Genomic DNA, 26,313 nt, shown 5'->3' on the forward strand with positions numbered 1-26,313 from the left:
TAATTAGTAAAACAGTGACCCTTATCTTATGCCAAATAAATGTTAATTTGACAACAGACAATTCACTTTGCGCTTAGTGTATTAGACAGTTGCTAGGCTCAGTGTATAGACAATGCAATTGCATCAGTCTTCACTACTGTAGGGAGGTGGTGCCTTTGTGTTTGTAGAAAATCAGAAAACATGGTCCAGCGTTTCTAGCCCCATTATTTGTTGGGTTTTCATTTTAAGATATAAAATTTAAAACTATAGTTTAATCTGAGATTTAAGTTAAAGAAGCCATGTGGTTCATAATCCATTATCTTGTACAGTTATGGCAAATAATTGGGGGCTCAGCAAGCTCAGTTCTACCCTCCTTTTCAGGTTGCCAATTGCTGTCAAAGCCCGATTGGTAACAGAGCACCCCCAAACAGCTTTTCTTTCAGTTATTAGACCCAACTGCTGGCAGACAAGTGTGGCTGATTTGTCCACTTCTGGAATATCTGCATTAAGTAAGACACTGAACCATATGGATCACACTGGCACTCTGGTTATGCAGTGGTGATAAACTAGGGATGCACCGAATCCAATATTTTGGATTCGGCCATACCCCCGAATCGTTCACGAAGGATTCAGCCGAATACGAACCCTAATTTGCATATGCAAATTAGGGGTGGGAAGTTGAAAACATTTTTTACTTCCTTGTTTTGTGACAAAAGTCACACGATTTCCCTCTCTGCCCCTAATTTGCATATGCAAATTAGGATTCAGTTCGGCCAGAAGTATTTGGCCGAATCCTGCTGAAAAAGGCAGAAACCTGGCCAAATCCAGAACCGAGTCCTGGATTCGGTGCATCCCTATGATAAACACATTGACTGAACAAATTTTCAGTCTATGCCAATCTTTAGCTGGTCATTCAAAAAAAAGTGGACTGAAGGCTGATTTGCCTTAAAAAATACAAACTGGTTTAACAAAATTGTGTTGGAGGCTGCTAAAAAACACAAGAGACAAGTAACTGACATTTTTAGGAGTCTTGTGCCAAACAACATCATGCAGTATACAAACAGTGAAACTTACAAGACCCTGTAAAATATGGCCTCCAACAAAACAACACACATATGCTTTGCATACGCAAGCTGCTTAACAGGGCATTTTGTTCTCAGTGTAAAATCTGATCCAACTAACATGCAAAGAGGCAGAACGTGGCAGGATGTATGCATGTTAAAAGCCTAACAGGTTCTCGACCAGAGAGCATTGTCCTCAAGCAAGGTTTCTATATTATGGGGGGTGTAAATAGAGATGGTCATTTTGTGCACACTACTCAGAGGTTTAAAACACAGGTTGAGTAAGCAAGTTGAAAGGAATCAAGAATGGTAAACTCCAGAACACAGCATGTGTAACCCAAACAATTTGCTCCTTATTTTGCAGAATTACAAATATTATTGTGAGAAACCTTGAAAAGATACAAGCTCATTGGTTGAAAAAGATAAAAGCTGCACTGTAGAAAGCAAAACCAATATTAATTCCCCGATTAGCCCTGCTGCTTTAAAGAAAGCCAGGCTGAAATGTAAGAGGCAGACAGCACCGCAGCAAATCATTTGGGAGGAATAAAATAAAGAAAACAAGTAAACATTAAGAATGCGCTGCTTAAAAATGTTGCAAGAACACAGCCACAAGATGGAGCACATGCTTCCATGCTCTTCTGAAAAGTTGTCTATCAGGAGGAAAGGAATACAAAATAGTATGTATAAGAGACTGTTAGAGTACACATTCAAGTGAAACAAATTACCAGTACGGCAGCAGTCTGTTCAACTAACGCCGGCCGCCCGGCTGCGCAGTTCAGGGTAAATGGCACCGCATACTGCGGAGTGATGGTGGCTACGTGTGGATGAAGAGTTGCTACCATTAGTGGGGTGCAGCTTCCCTGAAACGTAGATTAGGAAGTGAATAAAACAGTGGTTTTACAATACCATTAGAACTCCAGTGGAACTCCTTCTACAAGGTGATCAGAGCTCTTCAAACTTAAAAGATGGAGACTACTTAATGTGTAAAGAAACCAGGTCATTGTGGAGCAATATGGGGAAATGGAGACATTGTAATCAAATCCATAAAACTTGATAAAATATTTAAGGTAAACAAAATGTTAAAAAAATAAATAAATATACAGGTATGGGACCGGTTATCCAGAATGCTCAGGAGCTGGGGTTTTTTTTTCCAGATAATGGATCTTTCGTTATTGAGATCTTCATACTTTAAGTCTACTAGAAAATCATGTAAACATTAAATAGGCTGGTTTTGCTTCCAATAAGGATTACTGTAATTATATCTTAGTTCGGATCAAGTACCAGATACTGTTTTATTACTACAGAGAAAAATGAAATCATTTTTAATAATTTGGATTATTGATAATAATGGAGTCTTTTGGAGACGGCCTTTCCGTAATGTGGAGCTTTCTGGATAATGGGTTTCTGAATAACAGATCCCATACATAAATATAAACGTCACGTTGTGTAGGGAGCAGATATATGAAAAAAGGCTATACAGTCAAACTATTTTGTTTCGAAGGACAGGGAAAAAAAATACTACTTAAAGGGGACCTGTCACCATAGAAAATTATTCAAAATCCTATTTTATCACATTAGTCAAGCAAAATAAACTTTAGTTACACTAAATAAATTATTTGAATCTTGTTTCCTTCAGTCTGGAAATTCATAATTATAGCAAGCAGGTAGGAGCCATTTTGTGGACACGGTTATTAAGGCAAGCCTTGCATCATTTCAGAATCTTGATTGTGGGGACCCGTTGTCCATTCCCATGCACTGGCTACAGAACTAAGAGAATGGGTAATGTGTGGAGAGCAGTGACATCTAGGAAGTGCTGAATGGAAAGTGAAATTAATTGTCTGCCCTGCCACTATGCCTAAAACATAGAGGAGGGGCAGCCAATATTTGATTGACAGCTAAGATTTTTAAATGAGCTTACAACAGCTACGAATGCTTTAATAAAAAATAGAAATTGGATTTCATGTTTTATTTTAAAAGGAGTTTTATTAAACAGATTTGTGTGTCTGGGTGACAAGGGTTGACTTGTACAGTAGTCTGAACTGGAGCCCCTCCATTTGAGCCATTCAGTCCACCAAGACTGCACCTCTGCCGAGATGGATAGGCAGTATGGCTAAAATAAGCCAAACTGTTTACCAAATATGTTCATATATGGCCAGCATTTGTTTGTCAAGTTAATCTGAACTGTAAAGAACTATTATAACAAATTTGATACCCCTTAAACACTACTGCACAAATTATCAGCTTCAAGGGCATCTTGTGCCGAGTGTGTATAAATATTTTTTCAGCCATTAATATTTATACCCAATTTAATGCATTTTTTTAAAAAAATTAAATTAAAAAAAAAAAAAAAAAATTTATTTAGCTTCAAAATGTATTTAGCTAATGCATATTTACAACATGTGGCTTTGTCAGTTATTTTACGATACCTGGAATGTATCACAAAACCGTGAAGGCTAAGCTTCGAATGGTAACAGTGTATCATTAAGTGTAAGATTAAGTTAACCCTGCAAGAGCCTAACTACATTAAAGGAACAGTAACGTCCAAAAATAAAGTGTTTTAAAGTAACAAAAATATAATGTAGTGTTGCCCTGCACTGGTAAAACTGCTGTGTTTGCTTAAGAAACACTACTATTGTTTATATAAATAAGCAGCAATGGGGGCAGCCATTCAAAGGAGAAAAAGCTCACATAGCAGATAAGCTGTCTGTCTGTCTAATGGTGTTATCTGTTATCCATTAGTTAACCTGTGCCATATAGTCGTTTTTCGATTTCCACCATTGCTACACAGCAGCTTGTTTATATGAACTATAGTAGTTTTTCTAAAGCAAACAGATCAGTTTTACCAATGCAGGGCAACACTGCATGATATTTTCATTACTTTAAAACATTTACATTTTTTGGTGTTACTGTTCCTTTAAAGGGCTAAAGCAGGGGTGCCCAAAAGGTTAATCGGGATCTACCAAACGACCTTTAGCTGGTGAAGATCTGTGTCAACAAACAGCTTGTCTAAATCACCCTCCTATTTCATGCTTTTCATTCAGATATTTATTATGCTACAGTTAAATAAGAAATAATTGCTTTCAACAATAACATAAGAAATAGAGGTTTGTTAAATATCGCAATATACAAGCGTTAAATTCCCCTTAAGCAATTTGGAAAATGCAAAGTCAGATTTTGTGTAGTGTTAACTAAAAAACAGTATAGAATATTTAGCTGGAAGAAAACCTTGAAAAGGTAAAAATCTTTTTAAAAGATATGCAAATTATTGCATAAAAAATGTTTTTATTGCAGATCAGAATATCAAACTGCAGCTAGTGTTTTGTATTAAATTAACTGGAAGACGCCCTCATTCTAGTAGACAGTTGGCACCTATTAACCATGCAGCGCAGCTAGTCACTGGTGTAGTATAGCTCCATCCATCCTATTCCCTTAAATTGCACTTTACGCCATAAAGTCTACAGTTGCAACCAGAGTTAGGGGCATATTTATAAATAAATAAATTTAAAAAAAGAGCAACAAAATATAACACACATTGCCAGTGGCCTATGTAAAAAACTGCATATTTGTCTAAGCTATGTATGCATTCTAGGCAAACCTCTGCATAAAAATATGCGTTTTTTCAAGAATGACTTTCACTGGAACTTACTTGGCACCATTTATTTACACCATTTTTCCGGCGATTGTTGTTCTACACCGCATGACAAATAGGCCCCTTAGTGTAATTGCACCAGACTGTTCCATCCAGTTTTTTTCCCTCCCACATATTCCATTCACCCAAGGCTAGAGTCACAGGAATAAATACTGTACTATGAAGTGGGTATCTATGAAGTGCTAGGATTAGAGTCTTCAGGAAGCTATGATTATGGAACGGTACAAAGAGAATCGTCAAACATTAGCACCTGAATCCCGAACAGATTATTCCAGATGGTTGCTTGCAAAAGAACACAAGCAGTTAAATATTTAGCGGATGGATGAGAAACATTGGCCCACAAGAAGAACAATCTTGATCTTTACAATGACAAATAATTGCCACACTGAAATTCATACAGATTTAATTAGCACCAGTTATTGTAAGCACTGCTCCTTAAAATGTTAAGGTCAGTTCTTTAATGGAGAAGGAAATGCTAAAATTAAGTAAGCTTTATCATAAAGGTCTATATAAAAACACCTTTAAACCCTCAAAGTAATCAGAATCCTCTGTCAAAATTTACACAGCATTTCATTCACACTTACTGTTTTTCAGTTTAAACCTCCAGGGCTAGGGCTTGAGCATGCTCAGTTTGCTGCTCTCTCCCCTCCCTGCTGTAATCTGAGCCCAGAGCTTTGAGTTAGAAGGGAGAGACTCAGGCAGGAAGTGATATCGCACAAGGCCAATATGGCAGCTGCTATCCTAAACAAACAGAGAGAGCTTCTAGAGCTGTTTACTCTGGTATGGTAAAGCATTCTGCAGAATAAATATAGTGTTATAGCTTGAATTGTTGTGGCTAATCTCTTGGCAATAAACTGCTTCATTAGCTTTGCTTCTCCTTTAAGGGTGAATGCATACTTTTGGTCATGTTTTGTTTTTCAAAAAAACAGGAAGATGCTGCAGCATAAAATGACACTACTGTTCACTATTTGGGTTTTATGAAAGCAATTTGCTAATGGTTCTCTCATAAGCAGCTACAGGCTTCACTGACTAATTCAAACAGCAGCAAATTTATGGTTTAAACAGGCTCCCATTACAAATCGCTCTCACTGAATATTATAATACCTTGCGTGTTATAAATTCTTAAACAGAACAGATTATACACGCATTGAACATATGTAGCTAGTAGTTTAAATGTATAGAGCTGCATTAACAACATTTTCCTTCTTCCAGTAATTATTACATAAAATGAAGAAGGGCATCAAGTGTGAAACTAAAACAGGTAGAGTTGTGCATACACATAAAAGCATGCAATCTAATTGATTAAAATGTGCTTTACTTCCAAGCCTGGTGTTTCAGTGGCCATGTTTCAGTATTAAAAAGCTTTTTAAATAATGGAATTTAATCAAAACAAAAGCAGGCTTGTGTATTTTTAGACAATTGCTCTCTGAGATCAATGGAAGCTGTCATGTATTTTAAGACCAAAGCTATTAGGCTAGAGGAAAAAAATGTAGTCAGGATTTTTTTGCATAATGAAAGAAAACTGTAATCCTAAGAAATCTTACAATATGCATTACGTGTTTACACATTTTAAAGATATATGCAAATGTAATTGCTAACTGGATTATTTGCAGTATGTGTCTGGCTGTCGGTTTTCAATATTGGATAATGAAATAATATGCCATTTAATAAAAACAAATAGTTGAAAGTATGGGTTAAAAGGTTAGGCAGGGATTTCAAATAAGGAATTGAAAAATATGACTACTTGCACTCTCTATGGGATTAAGACAGGGGAATCACCAAAGCATAAAACAAATGCAAACAAGCTACTGTACTGCATTAAAATGAATTTAGATTCATGTCATGAGGCTAACTGTTCCCTTTCACAAATTAATTGCAAAATTTATAGAACAAGCAGGGATTTAAGACAGTGTCAATCCTGGGACTGGTCCATTTGATGTTGCCCCTAAGGACAATGCCAAACCTGGGACTGGTCCATTTGATGTTAGCCCTAAAATGATTACAGTGTGATAATATCATAGGCCAATAATACACATGGCATTATTTACTCAATGAGGTTAAAAAATAAAACACAACTGATACTACAAATGCCATGTGTGAAAAACTGTTTTGCTGCCCAATGTTTTTTTTTTTCTTCAAAAATGTCCAAGGCTCTAGTATAGGGATACAATCTGATTTAATCAGTTTTAATAAATACAATAATTAACAAGCAGCCCTGTTTTTGACTGCTCGATTTGTTGACTTGCTTAGTAAAAATAAACAGTATCAGCAGTTATATAGATTGAACCCATTTTTTCCTTAGAAATAAGCCACAGTATACTACTTAGACTAACCAAACAGATTACCTGTGTTAGAACTCCAGATTGGATCTGGAGTGGCTGGGCAGCTGGAGCTTGTGGAACAATGGGAACACTATTGTCCATTCGAACTGGAAACCCGGAATGCTTGGTTGTTGCTTGAAGTCCAGCAGCTTGAAGAACACACAAATGATATATACAAACAAAGCAAAGGCTACTGGCAGGGTTATCCAACACATATATACACACTATATATTTTGCTTATGAGAGGCTCAAATTAATGCTGTATATTTTTCATCTGAAAAGTCACTATTATCACATATTTGCTTAATTTCTAGAAAACTTTCAGCTACAAAGAAATCACTTTACGTAGTAATTACTATATGGTAAATAAAAAAATCTAAATTCTTATAGAACTGACTTGACTGATCGAGCTTAAAAAAAAAAAAAGGTTTTATTCATTCAGCCACTGGAAATCTACGACACAAGTGCACATAAACAATGCAAAGTACTTTCCCATGCATACAAAATATAGGAAGCCTCCTAGGCATACCTTGAAAAGCTGGAGGGCAGACAATGAACGTCTGTTGGAATGGATCAGTTTGAGTGCACAGCTGAGTTGTTCCAGGCTGCAGAGAGACACTTTGCTGAGTAACTCCTGTAACTGGACCAGCAGCTGGTGGGTATAATGCTGACTGATAGTTAAGCAGCGAGACATCAGAGTTGGCAAGGGAAAGAGTAGCTGCAGCAGTCGAGCTTGAAGCCAGAACACTAGCCTGCAAACAATATGAACACATTTTGATGTTATACCAGGTGTAATTCTAATAGCAACACTTTAGTAAAGAGCAGAACTTTACTAAAAAATAATAGAACATTACTGCGAGTCATGTCTCCAAAGATAAGCAAGATATTCTGTTCTCATTTAGACAGACTGCATTTATGTATAGTCTGCATTTATTGACCACATTCTTTGCTATAATTTTCTAGAGAATGCATACCCGCATCTTGTTTCTCTGGAACATAATGAATTAGACCACATTTTGTCTAAACTGAAAATTTCCTTTGTCAGTGCCTTTTTGGTGTATGGATGGGGCATTGGCAGAAGCTAAAAAGAGAAGCTTCTGAGCCTACTTGCTTCTGCTCAGATACGTTTGTGGGGGCTATTTGGCCATCTACACAAATGACCAAATCATAGAATATTAACATAAGATTTCAAGTGCATGGCCATCTTTAAAGAAACTAATGAAAAAAATTAAAAAAAAAAAAATACTGTCTTTTGGTAAGCATATATTTAATGTTATTTGTTGTAAAATTCACATACCTATATTTATTGCACAACAAATATTGTGCAATAAGCCAATCTATTTGTGAGCTTTCTTATAATTTAAGATTTGCTAAAAACTATATGAGTAGTGGAACATACTGACATTGATTACCTTAATAAGAAATCTGCCTACCCTACTACTTTTCATAAAATGTTAAAATTTACATATCATTGGTCTTTACAAATACATTTAGAAAAATTTAAAAAATTCTACTGTGGAAATTTAATCGAGACCAGGGCCACATGATGGAAAACTACTAGATAATAATACTCAGTCTACAGGGAATGATTCAGCTTTCACTAACTTAGTGGTTCCTAATATATGGAGCTCCCCACCCCAGATGGGGCTGGATGCATTGGCAGAGGTAGTCCAGTCTGAGTTATAGATTTTGGGTCAGATTTGGAGAAAATGCCAATCTGTTCTCCTATACACATTTTGAAGTCCATCTTGAATCTAAGTTACTTTGGGATCTGGGGTGAAAACTGGGGTGCTGCCCCAGGTATACTTACAACTGTGACTATCAATATTTCCACATATGTGTAACATATAAATGAAGAGGTCTCTGGCCAAAGACTGCACTTTCAAGGGGGTTTTAACTGAAAGCCAGATGTATATTTGGGATTGGACCCAATCCTGCCAAAAGTGCTGGGATACAGAAAAATTGTGAACTGATTCTTATGTTAAGGGTATTACCGCAAAAATGAAAAAGAATGCGCAATGGAATCTCTCCTTATTGTCCATTTAAGGAAAACAGAGGCTAGACAAATATTACATAAACTCAATAAATGTTTGGCTCTTTAAACCACTGAAGGCAAAAGGGCTGGAGTATATACAATTACATTTGAAAAGTACAGGTATGGGACCTGTTAGCCAGAATGCTCGGGACCTGGGGTTTTCCGGATAATGGATCTTTCCGTAATTTGGGTCTTCATGCCTTAAGTCTACTAGAAAATCATGTAAATATAAAATAAACCCAATAGGCTGGTTTTGCTTCCAATAGGGATTAATTATATCTTAGTTGGGATCATGTACAAGTTAATGTTTTCTTATTACAGAGAAAAAGGAAATCATTTTTAAAAATTTGGATTATTTGGATAAAATGAAGTCTATGGGAGACAGCCATTCCGTAATTCGGAGCTTTCTGGATATCGGGTTTCCGGATAAGGGATCCTATACTTGAATTACAAATTTTGCCAACAACATTTGCCTTCAAAAATGTATGATTAATGTCATCCTCTACCTGATTGTGCACACTGTTAAGCTGGTTGTTGAAGCTCATAGTCAAGTTTGTGCTTGTGTTAGGAGCAACATGAGTTGTAAATGGACTCTTGATCTGATTCACGGTATCATACATATTACTTCTTCTCTTACATATCTCCATATTCTGAAAACAGGACTTCACACTAGGGAAAATAAGAAATTCTCTTGAACGAGACATCAAAATATTTAATAAATGCCAATATACACATTGGTGATTAAAGGACAAGGAAAGTCAAATAGAATAAGGCTAGAAATGCTGTATTTTGTATACGAAACATAAGCATGAACTCACTGCACCACAAAGCCTAATAAAACAAATTATTTATGCTTTCAAATTTGGCCACAGGGGGCTGTCATCTTGTAACTTTGTTAAACATCTTTGCCTGACCCTGCATATGCTCAGTGTGGTCTGGGCTGCTTAGGGATTATCATAAACAAAGCTGCTTGAATTCTGCATGGCTGGTAAGTAAGGCGGGGGCTCCCCCTGCTGTTCATAAGTATGATTGTTTCCCTGCTCAGCAGTTAGGGACCATTTGACAATTCCTATTCACAGCAGTAAATGAAGGGAGAATTTCACTGCATACAGTCAAAAAAACGGTACACATTTTTTAATTAAAGTATATTGGAGATAGGTTTCTTTTTCATTAAAGTAAAAATGGGATATTATTTTTTGCCTTTCCTTGTCCTTTAAACTCCCCCTTTACAGTATTGTAGCAAAGTAAAATCTACGAAAGAATGAAATTTAGTTTAAATGTATGGGAGTTCAAAAGGGAAAAAAATTCAACTGTAAATGCGAGTTATATATAAGTCAGTTTCTTCTAAGGATTCTTCTAAGTTTTTTTTTGTCTATAACAAATATTGCAACACTAGGTAGTGTCAGTCCGTGGCTACTAAAGAAAAATCAGTCTTGTTTAAAAAAAGGGCATTAACTTGAAGGATAAAAAGTTTTTGTCTCTGTCCCTCATCTTGAGCATTAAGTGTAGATTTGTGGGCTAATCCTTATGGAAATGAATGAGCTGGAAAAAGTGCAAGGATGTGCAATTAATTTGGTAAAAGGAATAAGAGGCCACCTATTTCAATTGTAAGGTTAGTGAAGTTGTAGAATACCCTGCCAGGTGATCTTGTGACACAGATTGTATTAATGTCTTTATGGCTTAGATGACTTCTTGGACAAGAATCATATCCAAGGTTACAGTGATATCAAGAGATACAGTTAAATATTCTTAAGAGTAAGAATAGTGTAATCTCGTACCTACCTTTATATGTATATGAAAATAAACCACTAGATCCATCATTTCTACACTGAGCAATTAGAGATCTTTTAAGATAATAAATACTAAATTTGCATTTTGTTTTCATATTGTGAATCATCAATAACATTCTCACTTAAAGTCTTTTGCATCAAATTATTTATTTAATACCTTAATTTGAAAGATCTTCAATGTTAAAAGAAAATGTGACTGTTGCACAAAGGACACAAAGATTTGCTTATAATACAAAAACAGACAACATCCAGTCGGTCATATAAATACTTACTGGTTGCTATGTGGGAAATCCAGTAGGTGTGTCATAGTGACAAAGGGATGGTTTAAGGTTTTCAGTGGAGTTATCCTCTTATCTGCATCAATGGTTAACATTTTGTTCAACAAGTCAATATATTCCCTCCTGTCTGCTTTCTCAGCCAACATATCTGTGCCCTCTAAATCTGTAGACATATTCACCTTACAAAAAGAAGAAAAATATGTATTAACAGACTGCTAGATTTACAAGGTTGATAATGGGGGAGTGCAGATGATCTACATTCCAAGGGTACTGCACACGCTTGCCGATAAGGTATATACCCTGGTGCTCCCAGAATTTCAATATATAGGTAAGCAGATGTTTGACTAAAGGGGATTTTTTTTAAACACAGGCCTACAGATTACTTAAAAGCCCATAATGCTGAATGTTTCTTTTGAAGAGGTCATGCCAAATAAGAGAGAAGCAGGTATGGTCTTTCTCCTCCCAAAAAAAATACCCGAGGAGCACTCCCTAAACTGCTGCAACTTGTCTGGGCATAAGTAAAAAGCAAACATAGTATCACACTGATTGGGATCTATCTTAGAAATAAACAAGCATGTTATATGACAGAATATATATCAAATCCCACAAAATTTACTAGTATAGCTGTAATTTATAATAATTACAATAATAACAAAATGACCTAAACATATAAATCTAATTCACGATTTCTCTGCCACATAAAGTATATCTATATAAATATTTACCGTCTTGTGGAATACGTTTTTCATTAGTACATAGGGTTATGTAGTTTAAATCATTGTATATTGCAGTATGCTTTGTATGCCCCTGACTTTTTTTTATAATTTGGATAGAAGAGGGTGTTGCCTTTATCACACTTATTTTTTCAATATCTAGTACACTCACCTGAGCCATGTCATCCAAGCAATTAAAGATATACTTTCGTGCCTCTTTCGATTTTATTCCAGTTTCCATTTCATGTTCATCTGGAGCCTAGATATGTGAAGAAATATTTAATTTATTATGAACATCTCAAGAGTGAAATATACATAACTTTTAATCTATTCATGCTGGGGACTTTGAGCCCACCAGTTGCACAGCTCTGCCCCAAGGCAGGACGTTCAAGTGCCTTGACACAAATGTAAAAAAAAAAAAAACCTAGACAGTGGCCTACAAACTTCCCCTTAAGACAATATAAACATTGGATTCTTACTGATGACATCACAGACACATTCCAAATGTACAAATAATGATAGCCCCGAAGGCACAAAGCAAAAACACATTTCTGACTGGTGCTGTAGACCTATGATAATCCTTTTTTAAGAATCCAATAAGTAACCCTAAACAAACTTTGCATTTTTTAAATTTATGTTCATAGCTTGGGGGGGGGGGGGCTGATGAAAGACTCGCAATAGGCATACCTTGGATGACCTCTCTGACCTTCTTACTTCAACATATATTTTGCCAAAAGCAGTGATGCATGAGTAGGAATAAGACTGACATAAGGGTCAGGCCACACAGGGCGTTTTGGGGAGATTTGGTCGCCTGGCGACTAATCACTTCGTTTTTGCGGCGACCAATCTCCCCAAATGCCTTCCCTGACTCTGCGACGGCTAAAATTAAAAAAAACTTCGGGCAACTTCAGAAAACTAACCTCCAAGTGTGATTAGCGCCAGCATTTTTTCATTGCAGAGTCAGGGAAGGTGTTTGGGGAGATTGGTCGCCACAAAAACGAGGCGATTAGTCGCCAGGCGACCAAATCTCCCCAAAACGCCCAATGTGGACTTACCCAAAGACGATGCATATGTAACATATATATATTTTGTGGTCCTTTGGGCTAAGGTGCCTCTTGAAAATAATTGTCACATGCTAAACAAAAATGTAAATAACCTTGATTAATTATCAGTCTCTCAAGCTAAAAGCAACATTGCTATTGTGCAAAGCATCCTACATAAAGGTACCTGGCAAAATATAACAGACTCAATTTATTTAAGATATTTTGAAAAGCATTTTGAGGAAAGGTTCAAAGTTCTAATCAAACCTTTAGCCTCCACAAAGAGTAGCCCAGGTCTGGATTTCTATTGAAAAATCTGGAGGTCTTTGTTCCCGCACTCAGAAGGTATTCAGCTGGAAGGCCTTGAGTCTGGGATATGTATCGAATCTGAAAAACAGATGACCGCAATTTAAAATCTGCAATTTATCGACATCCACAACAGGCAAGTCAATAATACTTTGAAAGCTACAATACAAGGTTTTGTGCATAAAGAGGAGAGCAGTTGTTAAAACAAAATACTATGGGTCTGTTCAATTGACTAAAAAGCTTGATCTAGGGAGTTGGGAGTGTTAAAGGGTAGATATTTCATAGGGTTGTTCACCTTCAGACACTACATTCACTTCATTTTTGTTCAGATAGGTCAACAGAAATAAACACTTTTTTCAATTACTTTCTATTTTCTATTTGTGACGGTTTTTCTAATACGGAGTTTGAAGTTAAATTTTTCACCTTCTTATGGTCTTTCTGAAGCAACTCGGGGGGAGGGGTTTTAGACTATGTAAACTATTCTAAACTGATACATTAGTTGATACATTTTTTGTCTTTGGTCCTGCTGACCAGAATCCCTGAGTTTAATTAAAGGCAACTTTTAGAATTCATAAAATGGTTCCACAGATGCTGCTGAAAAATGTATCAACTAATTTAGCAAATTAGAGCAGTTCGGAACCAGTCCCCCAGACATAAAAAGCTCTATAATAAAAGTCCTTTTCAAATAAAAAAAATGTAATCCAAATTCTTTTTTTTTTTTGTTAAAGCATTCATAGCTGTTGTAAACTCATTTAAAACCCTCAGCTGTCAATCAAATATTGCCTGCCTCCCCTCTATGCCTTGGAGGCGGGGCAAGAAATTACTTTCACTTTCCATTCAGCAATTCAGTCACTGCTCTCCCCACATTCCCCCGTTCTCTTCACCATTTAATTGTGTAACCAGGGCCATGGGGATGGACATCAGGTCCCCCATTCGGGTGCAAAAACAAGATTCTGAGATGATACAAGGTTTGTCTTAAAAACAGTGTCCAAAAAATGGCTCCTGCCTGCTTGCTATAATTATGAATTCCCAGACTAAAGGAATCAAGATTCAAATAATTTATATAGTGTAATTAAAGTTCATTTTGCATGACTAACATGATAAAAGGGCTCCTTCCTGCTTGCTATAATTATGAATTCCCAGACTGAAGGAATCAAGATTCAAATAATTTATATAGTGTAATTAAAGTTCATTTTGCTTGACTAACATGATAAAAATCGGATTTAGAATATTTTTTTTTTGGGGTGACGGGTTCCCTTTAAACACTTTTTCTGAAACTTAAATTTCAGAAAAAATAGTCAAAAATAAAACAGAAAGCAATTGAAAAAAGGTCAGGTGAACAATCTGAAAACAACTGAAAAAAAAAAAGTGTTTGAAAGGTGAACATCCCTTTAATTTGAAACTTGATACATAGTACTATATGCTGTAAACACAGGTAAAACAATTTGTAGCATCTTTCTATTTCAAGTACAATGTGGAACATAAACATAGTCCATGTAATAACATGCACAGTAAAATAAGCAAATACTACTTGGCTTCTTCTACTTGTGACAGCAGTCAAATGATATTATTAGCCCCTAATTGGCTGGGAATCCACTCACATTGCTCAAAAATGAGCACTACATTTTTAATTTTTAAATAAAGTGTGCTCCACTGTGTGCATGGTAATAACCAGCAAAACACGAAATAGTAGCCTGAGATTAGTATCTAATAAGAAGAAACTAAAATGCATGTCTAGAAGAGAAGATTACTACTATCTGAATTCTATATACGGCTAATACCGCATGTTGTATATTCTATTGAAATGAGAAAAGAAACAAAACCGGTCTTCCTTCGAAGAACCTATGGGTTTGCATTTTTTATAGCCTCTACTCTCACGAGTGTAAAGAAGATACAAATTGAGTCTGCAGCCCTTTGGTTTCTGCCTTCTAAGGGAACAACAGTGAATGAAATGCATTAAAACATAGTAAGAGCAAAAAAAGTATCTTCCAAAGAAAGTGCAAAGATGGAAAAAAGGGTTCTTGGAACTGTGCTAGAAAGAAAGCTGAAGTCAAATATTGCAAAGAAACTTTAAAAACTTTAAAAGAAAAATTATCACTTGATGTCACTTTCAGGGGAAAACACATTTTGAATCTAACTTATCGTAGTTAAGGAAAAACCATCAACCACCCCACCCACATTACAGATAGGATTCTCAGAACACATGTAGCTTCTCTGTTAAAGGAAACCACCCAGTATGTGAGCTATTTATTGTTTACCACCTTGATTTAAAAAAAAAAGTTAAAGAGCGCCTGCTAGCTCCGCTGTGCATTTCTGCTTGTATAGGTCAGTTTTACTATGAGAGGCACAGTTTATTGAAATAGACCCTGCAGGGAGGGAGCAGATAGGGGGCTCATTTGATGCCTGTGGATGGAGACATTTATTGGGGGGTTAGTTCTCCTTTAAATCAAGTACAGATCAGATAATTTTATCCTAGATAGCCGAATGCTAGCCATTGTGTGCGTGGGAACACGTATAATAATTTAGGCCACAGCAGACATAGGTATGGGCAGATCAGTTAGAGGCACATTTATTAAAAAAATCTTGAACTCATATGAAGTTTTCTTGAATTCATATGAAGTTTTTTTAAACTCTATTCAATCGATTTTACTCAAAATTCGAATGGGGGTTATTTGTTAAAAAAATTGGATTTCTAAAACTCAGACTAATATTTCCGACCCGAAAACTCGAATCTAATTAGATTCGAATAAACTCAATTCGAGTGCCAGGATGGCTACTAGCTAGGGATGCACCGAATCCAGGATTCGGTTCGGGATTCAGCAGGTTTCAGATGAATCCTTCTGCCTGGCCGAACCAAATTCGAATATGCAAATTTGGGGCAGGGAGGGAAATCGCGTGACTTTTTAATCACAAAACAAGAAAGTAAAAAAAATTTTCACAAAGGATTCGGCCGAATCTAAAATAGTGGATTTGATGCATCCAGGGACGTTTCTGGCATGAGACAAGGTGAGTACCTTGCCTCAGACGGCAGCTCCCCAGAAGTTACCAGAGGCGGCAAAAAGCCGATTGTGTAACTCGAAGAGCTGAATTTCCGGTTATTAAACCGTAAATTCGGCTTTTCTAGCGCAGAGAGCGATACTTCAAACTCTGCGCTAGCAATGTGCCTCCCACCGGACCTCCCGTCGGCAATCCTAAAGTAAGCCTGGGGGCGGCATTGCGAACGCCGACTCAGGCGGCGTTGATGCTTGGAACGCGCCTCGATGTATCCCTACTACTAACAGCATAAAAATGGTCACTGGACCTCTCCATGAACTCAGCAGGTTTTAGGTGGCGAATAGTTGAAATTGAGTTTTTAAAGGGCCAGAGTATGATAAATCTCAAATTCTAATTAAAACAAATCGAGTTTAGATAATTCCCAATTCGAATTTGAGAGTTTTGAATTTAATTTTCAATTCGACCCTTAATTAATCTGCCCCTTAGTGTACAACAGCACTGAAATTACAGGTAATCCCTGCTTATTAGTAGGGGATGCACCGAATCCAGCAGGATTTGGCCGGATCCTTCTGCCCAGCCGAACCGAATCCGAATTTGCATAGGCAAATTAGGGGCAGGCGGGATATCGTGTGATTTTTTGTAAGAAAACAAGGAAGTAAAAAATGTTTTCCCCTTCCCATCCCTAATTTGCATATGCAAATTAGGGTCCGGTTCGGCCGAATCTCTCGCAAAGGTTTCGGGGGTTCGGCCGAATCCAAAATAGTGCATCTCTACTTATCAGAGACAAGTCTGCTGCAAGCTTTTTGCAAACAAATACCTACAACCTCTAAATTGCATCCCCAACTGGATTTTGCAAAGAATGCCTAGCCAAAACTGAAAAAAAATCTGCTTAAAGGGGAACTAAACCCTAAAAATTAATATGGTAAGAAAACCCATATTTTATATTCTTAACTTATTGCACCAGCTTGTCATAGAAGCTATAGTGCTAATTATTAAATTCTGATGTAGGCTTACATAACTGCCAAGTACTAATAAACTGTATTTATTTACTGAGCAGTCTTGAATTGTGACACTTATATTGCACGTAAACATATCACGAGTTGGTCCCTAAGCTCTTGTAACGGACATCAGCCCAGAGTATGTGCGGTAAATCAGCAGAGAAGAAGATGGGGAGCTGCAGGGGCTAGAAGACTGTGGTTACATTGGGCTGCTAGCGACCAAAATATAATGTAAACTTTTCAGCTCCACTTCTTTAGTTAAAAGGATACGGTCATGGGGGAAAAAAATTTTTCAAAATGAATCAGTTAATAGTGCTGCTCCAGCAGAATTCTGCACTGAAATCCATTTCTCAAAAGAGCAAACAGATTTTTTTATATTCAATTTTGAAATCTGACATGGGGCTAGACATGTTGTCAATTTCCCAGCTGCCCCAAGTCATGTGACTTGTGCTCTGACAAACTTCAATCACTCTTTTACTGCTGTACTGCAAGTTGGAGTGATATCACCCCCTCCCTTCCCCCCCCCTCCCTAACACAAGATAACAGCTGCCTGGTAAATCTAAGAACAGGACTCAATAGTAAAAACCCATGTCCCACTGAGACACATTCGGTTACATTGAGAAGGAAAAACAGCAGCCTGCCAGAAAGCATTTCTCTCCTATAGTGCAGGCACAAGTCACATGACTGGGGGCAGCTGGGAAATTGACAAAATGTCTAGCCCCATGTCAGATTTTTAAATTGAATATAAAAAAATCTGTTTGCTCTTTTGAGAAATTGATTTCAGTGCAGAATTCTGCTGGAGTAGCACTATTAACGGATTCATTTTGAAAAAATTTTTTTTTCCCATTACAGTATCCCTTTAAGCTTTAGGTCTCCTTAAGGAGACCAACTTCACTGGTTACCTCCAGTTTAATGCTAAAGGAACAGGTTTTTTTTTAATTAGGAAAACTAGAAAACAAGTAGGAAATCATACATTCAGATACAGTCATATTCATATGATACAGTCATATGAAAATGTTTGGAAACGCCTCTCAGCCTGCATAACAGTGACATTTCCCAGGAACATCTCTGTACTAGGTGATTTTTAGTGAAGCAGTATTCAGTTGTATGAAATGAAATAAAATGTGAAAAACTGGCTGTACAAAACTTGGGTACCCTTGTAATTTTGCTAATTTGAATGCATGTAACCGCTCAATACGGATTACTGGCAACACCAAATTGGCTGTATTAGCTTGTTAAGCCTTGACCTTTATAGGCAGGTGTGTCCAAGCATGAGAAAAGGTATTTATAGTGGCCAATTGCAAGTTGTAATTCTGTTTGACTCTCTTCTGAAGATTGACAGCATGGGATCCTCAAAGCAACACTCAATAGATCTGAAAACAAAGGTTGTTCATTATCATGGTTTGGGGAAGGCTACAAAAGCCATCTCAGAGGTTTAAACTGTCAGTTAAGGGCTAGTCCACACGGGGAGATAGCGACGCGTTTGCGGTCGCGGCGACAAAGCGCCGCGACAGTCGCCGCGACCGGCGCAGGCGACAGTTTTGTATGGGCGCCTATGTAAAAACGCCTGTGCTAACCACACGAGGCGATGCGCTTTTCAACAGTCGCCTGAAAAAGCCTGGCGAGGCATTTTCAGGCGACTGTTGAAAAGCGCATCGCCTCGTGTGGTTAGCACAGGCGTTTTTACATAGGCGCCCATACAAAACTGTCGCCTGCGCCGGTCGCGGCGACTGTCGCGGCGCTTTGTCGCCGCGACCGCAAACGCGTCGCTATCTCCCCGTGTGGACTAGCCCTAAAACTGTAAAGAACGTAATCAGGAAATGGAATGCCGCACAGTTGCTGTAAAACCCAGGTCTGGCAGGCCAAAAAAAATACAGGAGTGTCATACACGGAGGATTGTGAGAGCGGTTACAGACAAGCCACACATCAAAGGCTATAGGAGGCGTCTAGAGGTTGTTACATTTGCAAAAGGAGGCTCAACTAAGTATTGATGCAATATCTCTGTTGGGGTGCCAAAATGTATGCACCTGTCTAAATTTATTCATGACAGCAAAATTAAAGTCAATGCAGAAATACTACTGTTTCCATAAGCCATATTATGTATAAAAGGGAAGTTGCTATTTTGAAAGCTCAGCCAATAATAAAAAAAGAAGAGGTGTTCCCAAACTTTTTCATTGGACTGTGTTGTAAATTACAATGAGAAAAAGTTTTTTTTTAAAAAAAAAAATGCATCTGGAAGTTCATTAATATAATATATTTTATCACTACTATGGACTTACTTGATCGTATTCTGATGCTCCCGGGTACAGAGGCCATCCAAGAAACAGTTCTGCTATGACACACCCTAATGACCACATATCAATCGCTTCACAGAACGGTAAACCAAGAATGATTTCAGGGGCTCTGTATAAACAAATATAAGGTTAGGAAATTATGCTAAAAACCACACACACACCTACACAGATATCAGACTGGAACGCTTGGGGCCTGGAGATGGCTTTACTGTAGTTACAAGATTTTAAAGGCTACAATAGCTTTCAGATGCCTATATAAAAAAAAACCATCCCCATGCCCATCACGATGTTTGAGTACGTTTCCACCCATAGTGCACAACAAACTGGAAGATTAGTTGCTTACTGTTTGCGTGTGTAACTGAAAAGTAAAGGCTAGGTGGTATTACATTTCTATATTAAAAGGACAAAAATTAAATCTTACATTCCATTGACATTGAAAGATGAAGACAAGAGTATGCTGATAAAGTGATATTCAAAAGTTTGTGATTCCTTTTGGGATGTTTAATATGTTATACATACAAACGCATAACCTGGTTTTCATGCAAGTCCTAAAGCTAGGTAATGAGCAACAAATTTAACAAAGTCAAAGTTTTTGATCAATTGAAGAGGAAAATAGCAGGTGTATCGACAAGATGTATCATCATCAATGCATTTGAATGAATTCTCAATACCAGTAAATCCTACAGGAAAATGCAGGGTCTACAAGCCAAAGATCAAGAGAACATCCAGCCATTCCACGACCCTAAACACAAGTCTATTTATCAAATAATAGTTAAAGCAGAAAAAAGTTAATGATTTGAAATTCCATGTCAAATCATGAAATTTGTTGTAAAAATAAATAAATAAACAAGGTGGAACAATTCAGCACCCATCGCCGAGTAAAAATGGCGTCACTTTATTTAATTTATTTTTTGTGCGACTTCCGCTGGAGCTTATTTACCAATGCTTCAGACCTTTGTACGTAATAATGGAAAGTCTAGTGTTCATATGGAGTAAAATAAAACACTGATTGATAATTTTGCATTTTTTTTCAACAAATTTTCATTTAAACTACATAATAAGGCCCCTTAGTTGCAGTTACTGGTGCCAAAGGTGGGGGGCACACCATTTACTGAAACATAAGGTTCACATACCCATGGCACACAAATGTGTTAGGACAGATCTCGTCCTATTTAAAGAGAAATATAAAAAAAAAAAATTAAGCAGCACTGTTTATACATGATTTACATTAAAGGAGAAGGAAAGGCTAAAATTAATTAAGCTTTAACAGAAAGGTCTATATAAATACACCAGTAACTATGCAAAGTAATGCTGCTCTGCTCTGTTTCTTTCCTTCTATTGTGTACACATGGACTTCTGTATCAGACTTCCTGCCTTTAGCTTAAACCTCCAGGGCTAGGGCTTGAGCATGCTCAGTTTGTTCCTCTCCTCCTCCCATGCCTGCTGTAATCTGAGCTCAGAGCTGTAAGTGAGCAGGGAGAGACTCAGGCAGGAAGTGATGTCACCCCAAGCTTATATGGCAGCTTCTATCCTAAACAAACAGAGACTGTTTGTCTAGAGCTGTTTATTCAGATATGGTAAAGCATTCTGCAGAATAAATATAGTGTTCTTGCTTGTACTATTGTGGCTAATCTGTTGACAAACTGTCTTGGAGCTTTCCTTCTCCTTTAAATGTCCTTCATATGAAAAAAAAAAGACGCGAGACTGCAGAAATTAAATACAACTGGTAAATTATCTCTTAACTGCCATCTGTTATTGTAGTGTTTTTGCCAACACTAGCGCAGTGGTAAACACATTAACTTTTTATTGCACTATGATAGTTGCTACAGCAACTCTTAATTACCTAAAATTCACGAGAAGAGCATGTTCAAGGGATGTTGTGGGTGTTTGTGTACAATGGAAAGCAAGGACAAGGATTAAAATGTTTAAATTGAAAGTGAAGTATAACATCTATGGCAAAATTAGAACTCAAATTCAATCTCATGAAAGGAAGCCAGCGCAGGTGATTATTGCATGTGCACAAAAATCATTGCCCTCCTGAGTGACATCTGAGAAGGGCTCCAGATAGGGTTACCACCTTTTGCCGGGGACGTGATGTAATGGGGCAGAGCGGTGATGAGTCAGGGGGGAGGCTGTGATGTCAGGGGTGGGGCTATGACATAGCGGTCGTGATTGGCCATAAGGAACCCTGCCCAGTTTTCCAAATGTGGAAAACCGTGCAGGCAGTTTTGACCCAGGCAGCCCTTCGAAAAACTGGACTCAAAACCGGACAGATGCCTACTACTGGAGGACTATGAATAGGAGAGGGCCTGAATAGAAAGATGAGTAACAAAAAGTAGCAACAACAGCACATTTGCAGCCTTACAGAGCATTTGTGTTTTAGATGGGTCAGTGACCCCTGTTATTATGGTAGCGAAATTTTGAACTGGAACAAAAAACAGGGGAAGGAAAAAATGTAGACTGGCGTTTAAAGATGACAAATGACCCATAAACACACCCTTATTTAAATTGACAGCTCTTTGTGTTCAGAGGTTAGCATGGCAAAACAGTGTTGCACTCATTAATTCATAAGACTACTCATTCAGTGTTAACGATACGTCTAGGGCTAGTATGCATGGCATCCTAAAGATGGAATGGAACAGGGGATGGCAGCAGCAGAGACACAAATGCATGCAAACACATGTGTATTAAAGCTCAAATGCTAAACTGTCAGTTGTTCAGAAATTCATTGCCAAACATGCCTCTATCTTAACTAGGGACGCTTGCTGTGCTACTGGCAATGTAACTGCTAAATTCAGGTCAGCCAGGGTAAGGAAGATTATGTAAGCTAAGAATCATCATCCAAAGAAAAAATTACAATTGCAGACTTTGAAAAGCAAATGTTGAGTAATCTGTTTTCAAGGTAGGCTATATCTACAGAAGGGATTGAAACAAAGATGAAAGGCTGCTTTAGTAAGATATCAGATTTCACAGAATAGTTCCCTTCACCAAAACTTTTCAGAATAAAATAAACAAAATATTTGGGGTAGAAAAAAAAATTTCTGTAGGACAGGTGGACAAGAATATACAAGGAAATGACTTATCACTTTATTTTTTACACAAGTTGTAATAAAGATGTGTAAAATACTGAAAAAGTATCAATACTGAAAAAGTATCATTAATAACGTTTTCAAATTATTCTGCCACTCAATGTTGAAGGTCCACAAACACCAGGAAATGTTTGTGTCCAAATATTTAGCTTATACACGTTAACATTTCCAGACAGCAGTTAACCTATTTTGAATGAGAAAAGTCCTCATCCTATAGGTATGTAGAAACTAATCAAAGTTTTACTCCATTTGTGTATAAATACCATTGCGGTAAACGACTTGCCTTTCATTTCCATTGCAATTGCCTGGACTTGTTGGTGCACTGGGGATCAGGCTACAGTTTGCGCAGAAATGCAGAGCAACTATATTCAGCCCTGCTCAGGCTTTAAAATAAAGGGCTATAGCAAGTCAGGAAACTTGGTCTTGCAGACAGCCAAATCAAATAAGTGGAAACGCTGTCTATGTTAGACGCTGGAACTAGGGATGCACCAATTCCACTATTTTGGATTCGGTCAAAACCCGAACCCTTTGCAAAAGCTTTGGCTGAATACCGAACCGAATTTGCATATGCAAATTAGGGGTGGGAAGGGGAAAATGTTAACTTGTTTTATGACAAAATGTCATGTGATTTCCCTCCCTCCCCTAATTTGCATATGCACATTAGGATTTGGTACGGCCGGGGCGGAATGATTCGGCCGAATCCTGCTGAAAAAGGCCAAATTCCGAACGAATCCTGAATTTGGAGCATCACTAGCTGGAACACCAAAGCATGAATTCCCCACTGCCCACCTGCCCAATCAAAAGGGCCATCATTAACAGGTACATATCATTTTGGCCCATTGTTCATAGTAGAAACAATCTTACCTGTAGTAACGAGACTGCAAGTAAGTGGAACACACTGCTTTTGATACGTGGCTTGCAGATCCAAAGTCTATAACTTTCACCCTGTATGGCTGACGCACTGGGTCCACAAGCATAATGTTTTCAGGTTTCAAATCAGCATGAATTAGGCCCAAGCTTTTAAGCTTCATTAAAGCAGTGGCTACCTGCTGAAGGATGGGTCGGATATATTTCAGTGGTAGTGGACTGAACTTGTTCTGTTTCAGAAAGTCATAAAGATTCTGCTCCAGCATCTCAAAAACAAGGCAAGTGTGATTCTTGTGCTGGAAGCACTCGTACGAACGCACAAAGTTGTACTCATCTGCATTTTCACTGCTCAAGCGAGACAGGATGCTCACTTCAATTTGCCCTTGCCTAGCATAGGAAGGGTGATTTTTTAATATTTTGATGGCTACAATCTCCTTGGTGCTCCGCTTCCAGCATTTTGCCACCTGACCAAACGTTCCTCTTCCCAGAAATTCTAACACCTCATAGCTGTTTGTCATGGAACAAAGAATTTCATGTTGGACCAGTTGATAGTCTCCTTCGCCACTGGAACTGCTACTTTTAGTGGTTACAGTGGTGGTCGTGGCAGCAGCACCCACCACGGTTCTGTTTTGCAGCATCAGAGGTGGCCGTTCATCAATAATCTGTACACTACCGTTGCTGTCTACCTCCTCACTTTTTCTTTTCAGTCCACATTTTTGGTAAGGGTCCAGCAAAGGAACGTTGCTTCTATGGGTTAAGATTTGGCTGTTCTGGAGAGAAGTGGTGGGGCCACTGTCTGTGCTGTCTGCAGCTGTTACCACAATGTGCTCAGCAGCTGCTGCATGGATTAGGAGATTGGGTTCGTAGGCAGATAGACTGAAACCAGCTACCTGGTGAGATGAACTTGCGTGTCTTTGAGCAACTGGGAGGTTTTTGGTGCGCGCGTAATACTTGTTGCTGCTACCCTGTCCTGTAACATCCCAGCCAGAAGGCTCAACTTTGAGTTTCTTTGCACTGCAAAAGGCACTGGACGATACTGAAGAAGGGGAGAACACCTGCAGCTGTGATGCCATACCTACAAGAAAAAAATATATAAAAATATTTTAATATCCTTACTAAAATCCTACTTTTCTAACCAAATTGACTTCAACAGTATCTATTTTTCCAACAAGCAAGATACATTTTGCAAATCGGTTCTAAAAAAAAAACTATTTAGACTTTTATTAAGGCAAAAAATAGTTTAATTCAATAAATTAGGTATACATTTTTCATGTGAAACAAGACACAAAGATTACTATCAAATCATCCAGTGTATTTCTAGCATTTAAAGGAAAACTATACCCCTCAAACAATGTAGGTCTCTATAAAAATATATTTCACAAAAGAGCTCATATTAAAAAATCCTGCTTCATGTAAATAAACCATTTTCATAATAATATACTTTAGTAGTATGTGCCATTGGGTAATCATAAATAGAAAACTGCCATTTTAAAAAATAAGGGCCACCCCCTGGGATTGTATGATTCACAGTGCACACAAACAAACTATACTTGTTAGGTCACATGAGCCAATTAACAGACAGTTAGTAGTATTTCTGGTCAGGTGATCTCTGAGGCAGAACAGAGACCATAACGAAATGGTGGTTCAAGGCAAGATATGTAAAAGGACAATATTTACCTAAATATATATTCCAGTTTGATAAGATTTTTTAATTTGCCACTTAATTTGAAATAAACGATCTGATGTTCAAGTATTCATTTTGGAGGTATAGTTTTCCTTTAACCGTTATTGACACAAATAGGCTGAAACCCCTTCAATGCATTCACTAGGGCAGTGATCCCCAACCAGTAGCTCGCGAGCATCATGTCGCTCCCCAACCCCTTGGATGTTTCTCCCAGTGGCCTCAAAGGAGGTGCTTATTTTTGAATTCCCAACTTGGAGGCAAAGTTTTAATTTCATAAAAAAACAGGTGTACGGTCAGACGCTCCTGTGGGCTACCAGTTCACATGGGGCTACCAAATAGTCAATCACAGCCCTTATTTGGCACCAACAAGAACATTTTTCATGCTTGTGTTGCTCCCCAACTCTTTTTACATTTGAATGTGGCTCACGGGTAAAAAAGGTCGGGGACCCCTGCACTAGGGCAACCTCCAGTCTCTAAAAGCAACACTCCTACTCATATAATGATGTCCGCAATTGAAAATGCACAGTAAATCTCTGCTGATTCAATTGTTCAACTTGAGCGGCGAGAGGAACCAGAAGTGTGGATGCAATAGGAGTCATTGTTGGTCAAGGAAACTTAATAACCTTCAAGGACAACAACACAATTCAGTCTGTGTTCAAGGACCCATTAAGAAATCATGGCCAAATGATCAATAATGCAACTGGACAGAGCCTTGCACTTCTGCCTTGACAACAGGGAAAAGAGTGAGCCTAAAAGGACATGGTTTAACTTGACCAACATATGAATGGATCTGCATCAAACTAGATCACACAAGTTGATCAAGCAGTCAAAAGACTAGATAACAGGATACCCTGAATGACTACAAAAAACACAGGAAGCTCAGATCATCCACCAAACATAACCAATTAAAATCCAAAATGTTGCAAATTGCACTCGTTAAGTTTGCATATTAAAAAAAAAAAGACAATCTGGACTGTTTTTTTTTTTGTTTTGAATGAAAAAAGAAACAAGCTAACATTGTCCCAACTAACACAATGAATAAACCAAGGAATTTTAAACTTTAGTATAAATAAATACATTTGAGGCGTGTGGGGGGGTGGAGTAATCTGGAAAATTCAGCAAACCATCTGATACCATGAAAAAAATCTCAGCATGGAAGAGTTGGTGTTTATTTTTCCAAACGGAAGCTCCCCAGGGGCATGAAAGAATTTATGC

General features: G+C 37.8%; 1 protein-coding gene across 9 annotated transcripts in view; it reads right to left on the bottom strand.

The window, feature by feature from the left end:
* hipk1.L (homeodomain interacting protein kinase 1 L homeolog) overlaps positions 1–26,313 on the bottom strand; it is a 51,323-nt gene that overhangs the window by 14,243 nt on the left and 10,767 nt on the right. For 3 of the 9 annotated variants that reach the window (XM_018245259.2, XM_041581068.1, XM_018245258.2), the window contains exons 2-10: positions 23,412–24,489; positions 19,444–19,567; positions 13,134–13,253; positions 11,999–12,085; positions 11,108–11,292; positions 9,552–9,735; positions 7,540–7,762; positions 7,035–7,159; positions 1,766–1,900 (exon numbers count right to left, since the gene is read on the bottom strand). In XM_018245259.2, coding sequence (XP_018100748.1) covers positions 1,766–1,900; positions 7,035–7,159; positions 7,540–7,762; positions 9,552–9,735; positions 11,108–11,292; positions 11,999–12,085; positions 13,134–13,253; positions 19,444–19,567; positions 23,412–24,487 — 2,259 coding nt within the window. In that variant the 5' untranslated portion in view covers positions 24,488–24,489. 9 annotated transcript variants of the gene reach the window in all.

Source organism: Xenopus laevis, chromosome 2L (assembly GCF_017654675.1).
Source record: "Xenopus laevis strain J_2021 chromosome 2L, Xenopus_laevis_v10.1, whole genome shotgun sequence".
In the NCBI taxonomy this organism is placed as follows: Eukaryota; Metazoa; Chordata; class Amphibia; order Anura; family Pipidae; genus Xenopus; species Xenopus laevis.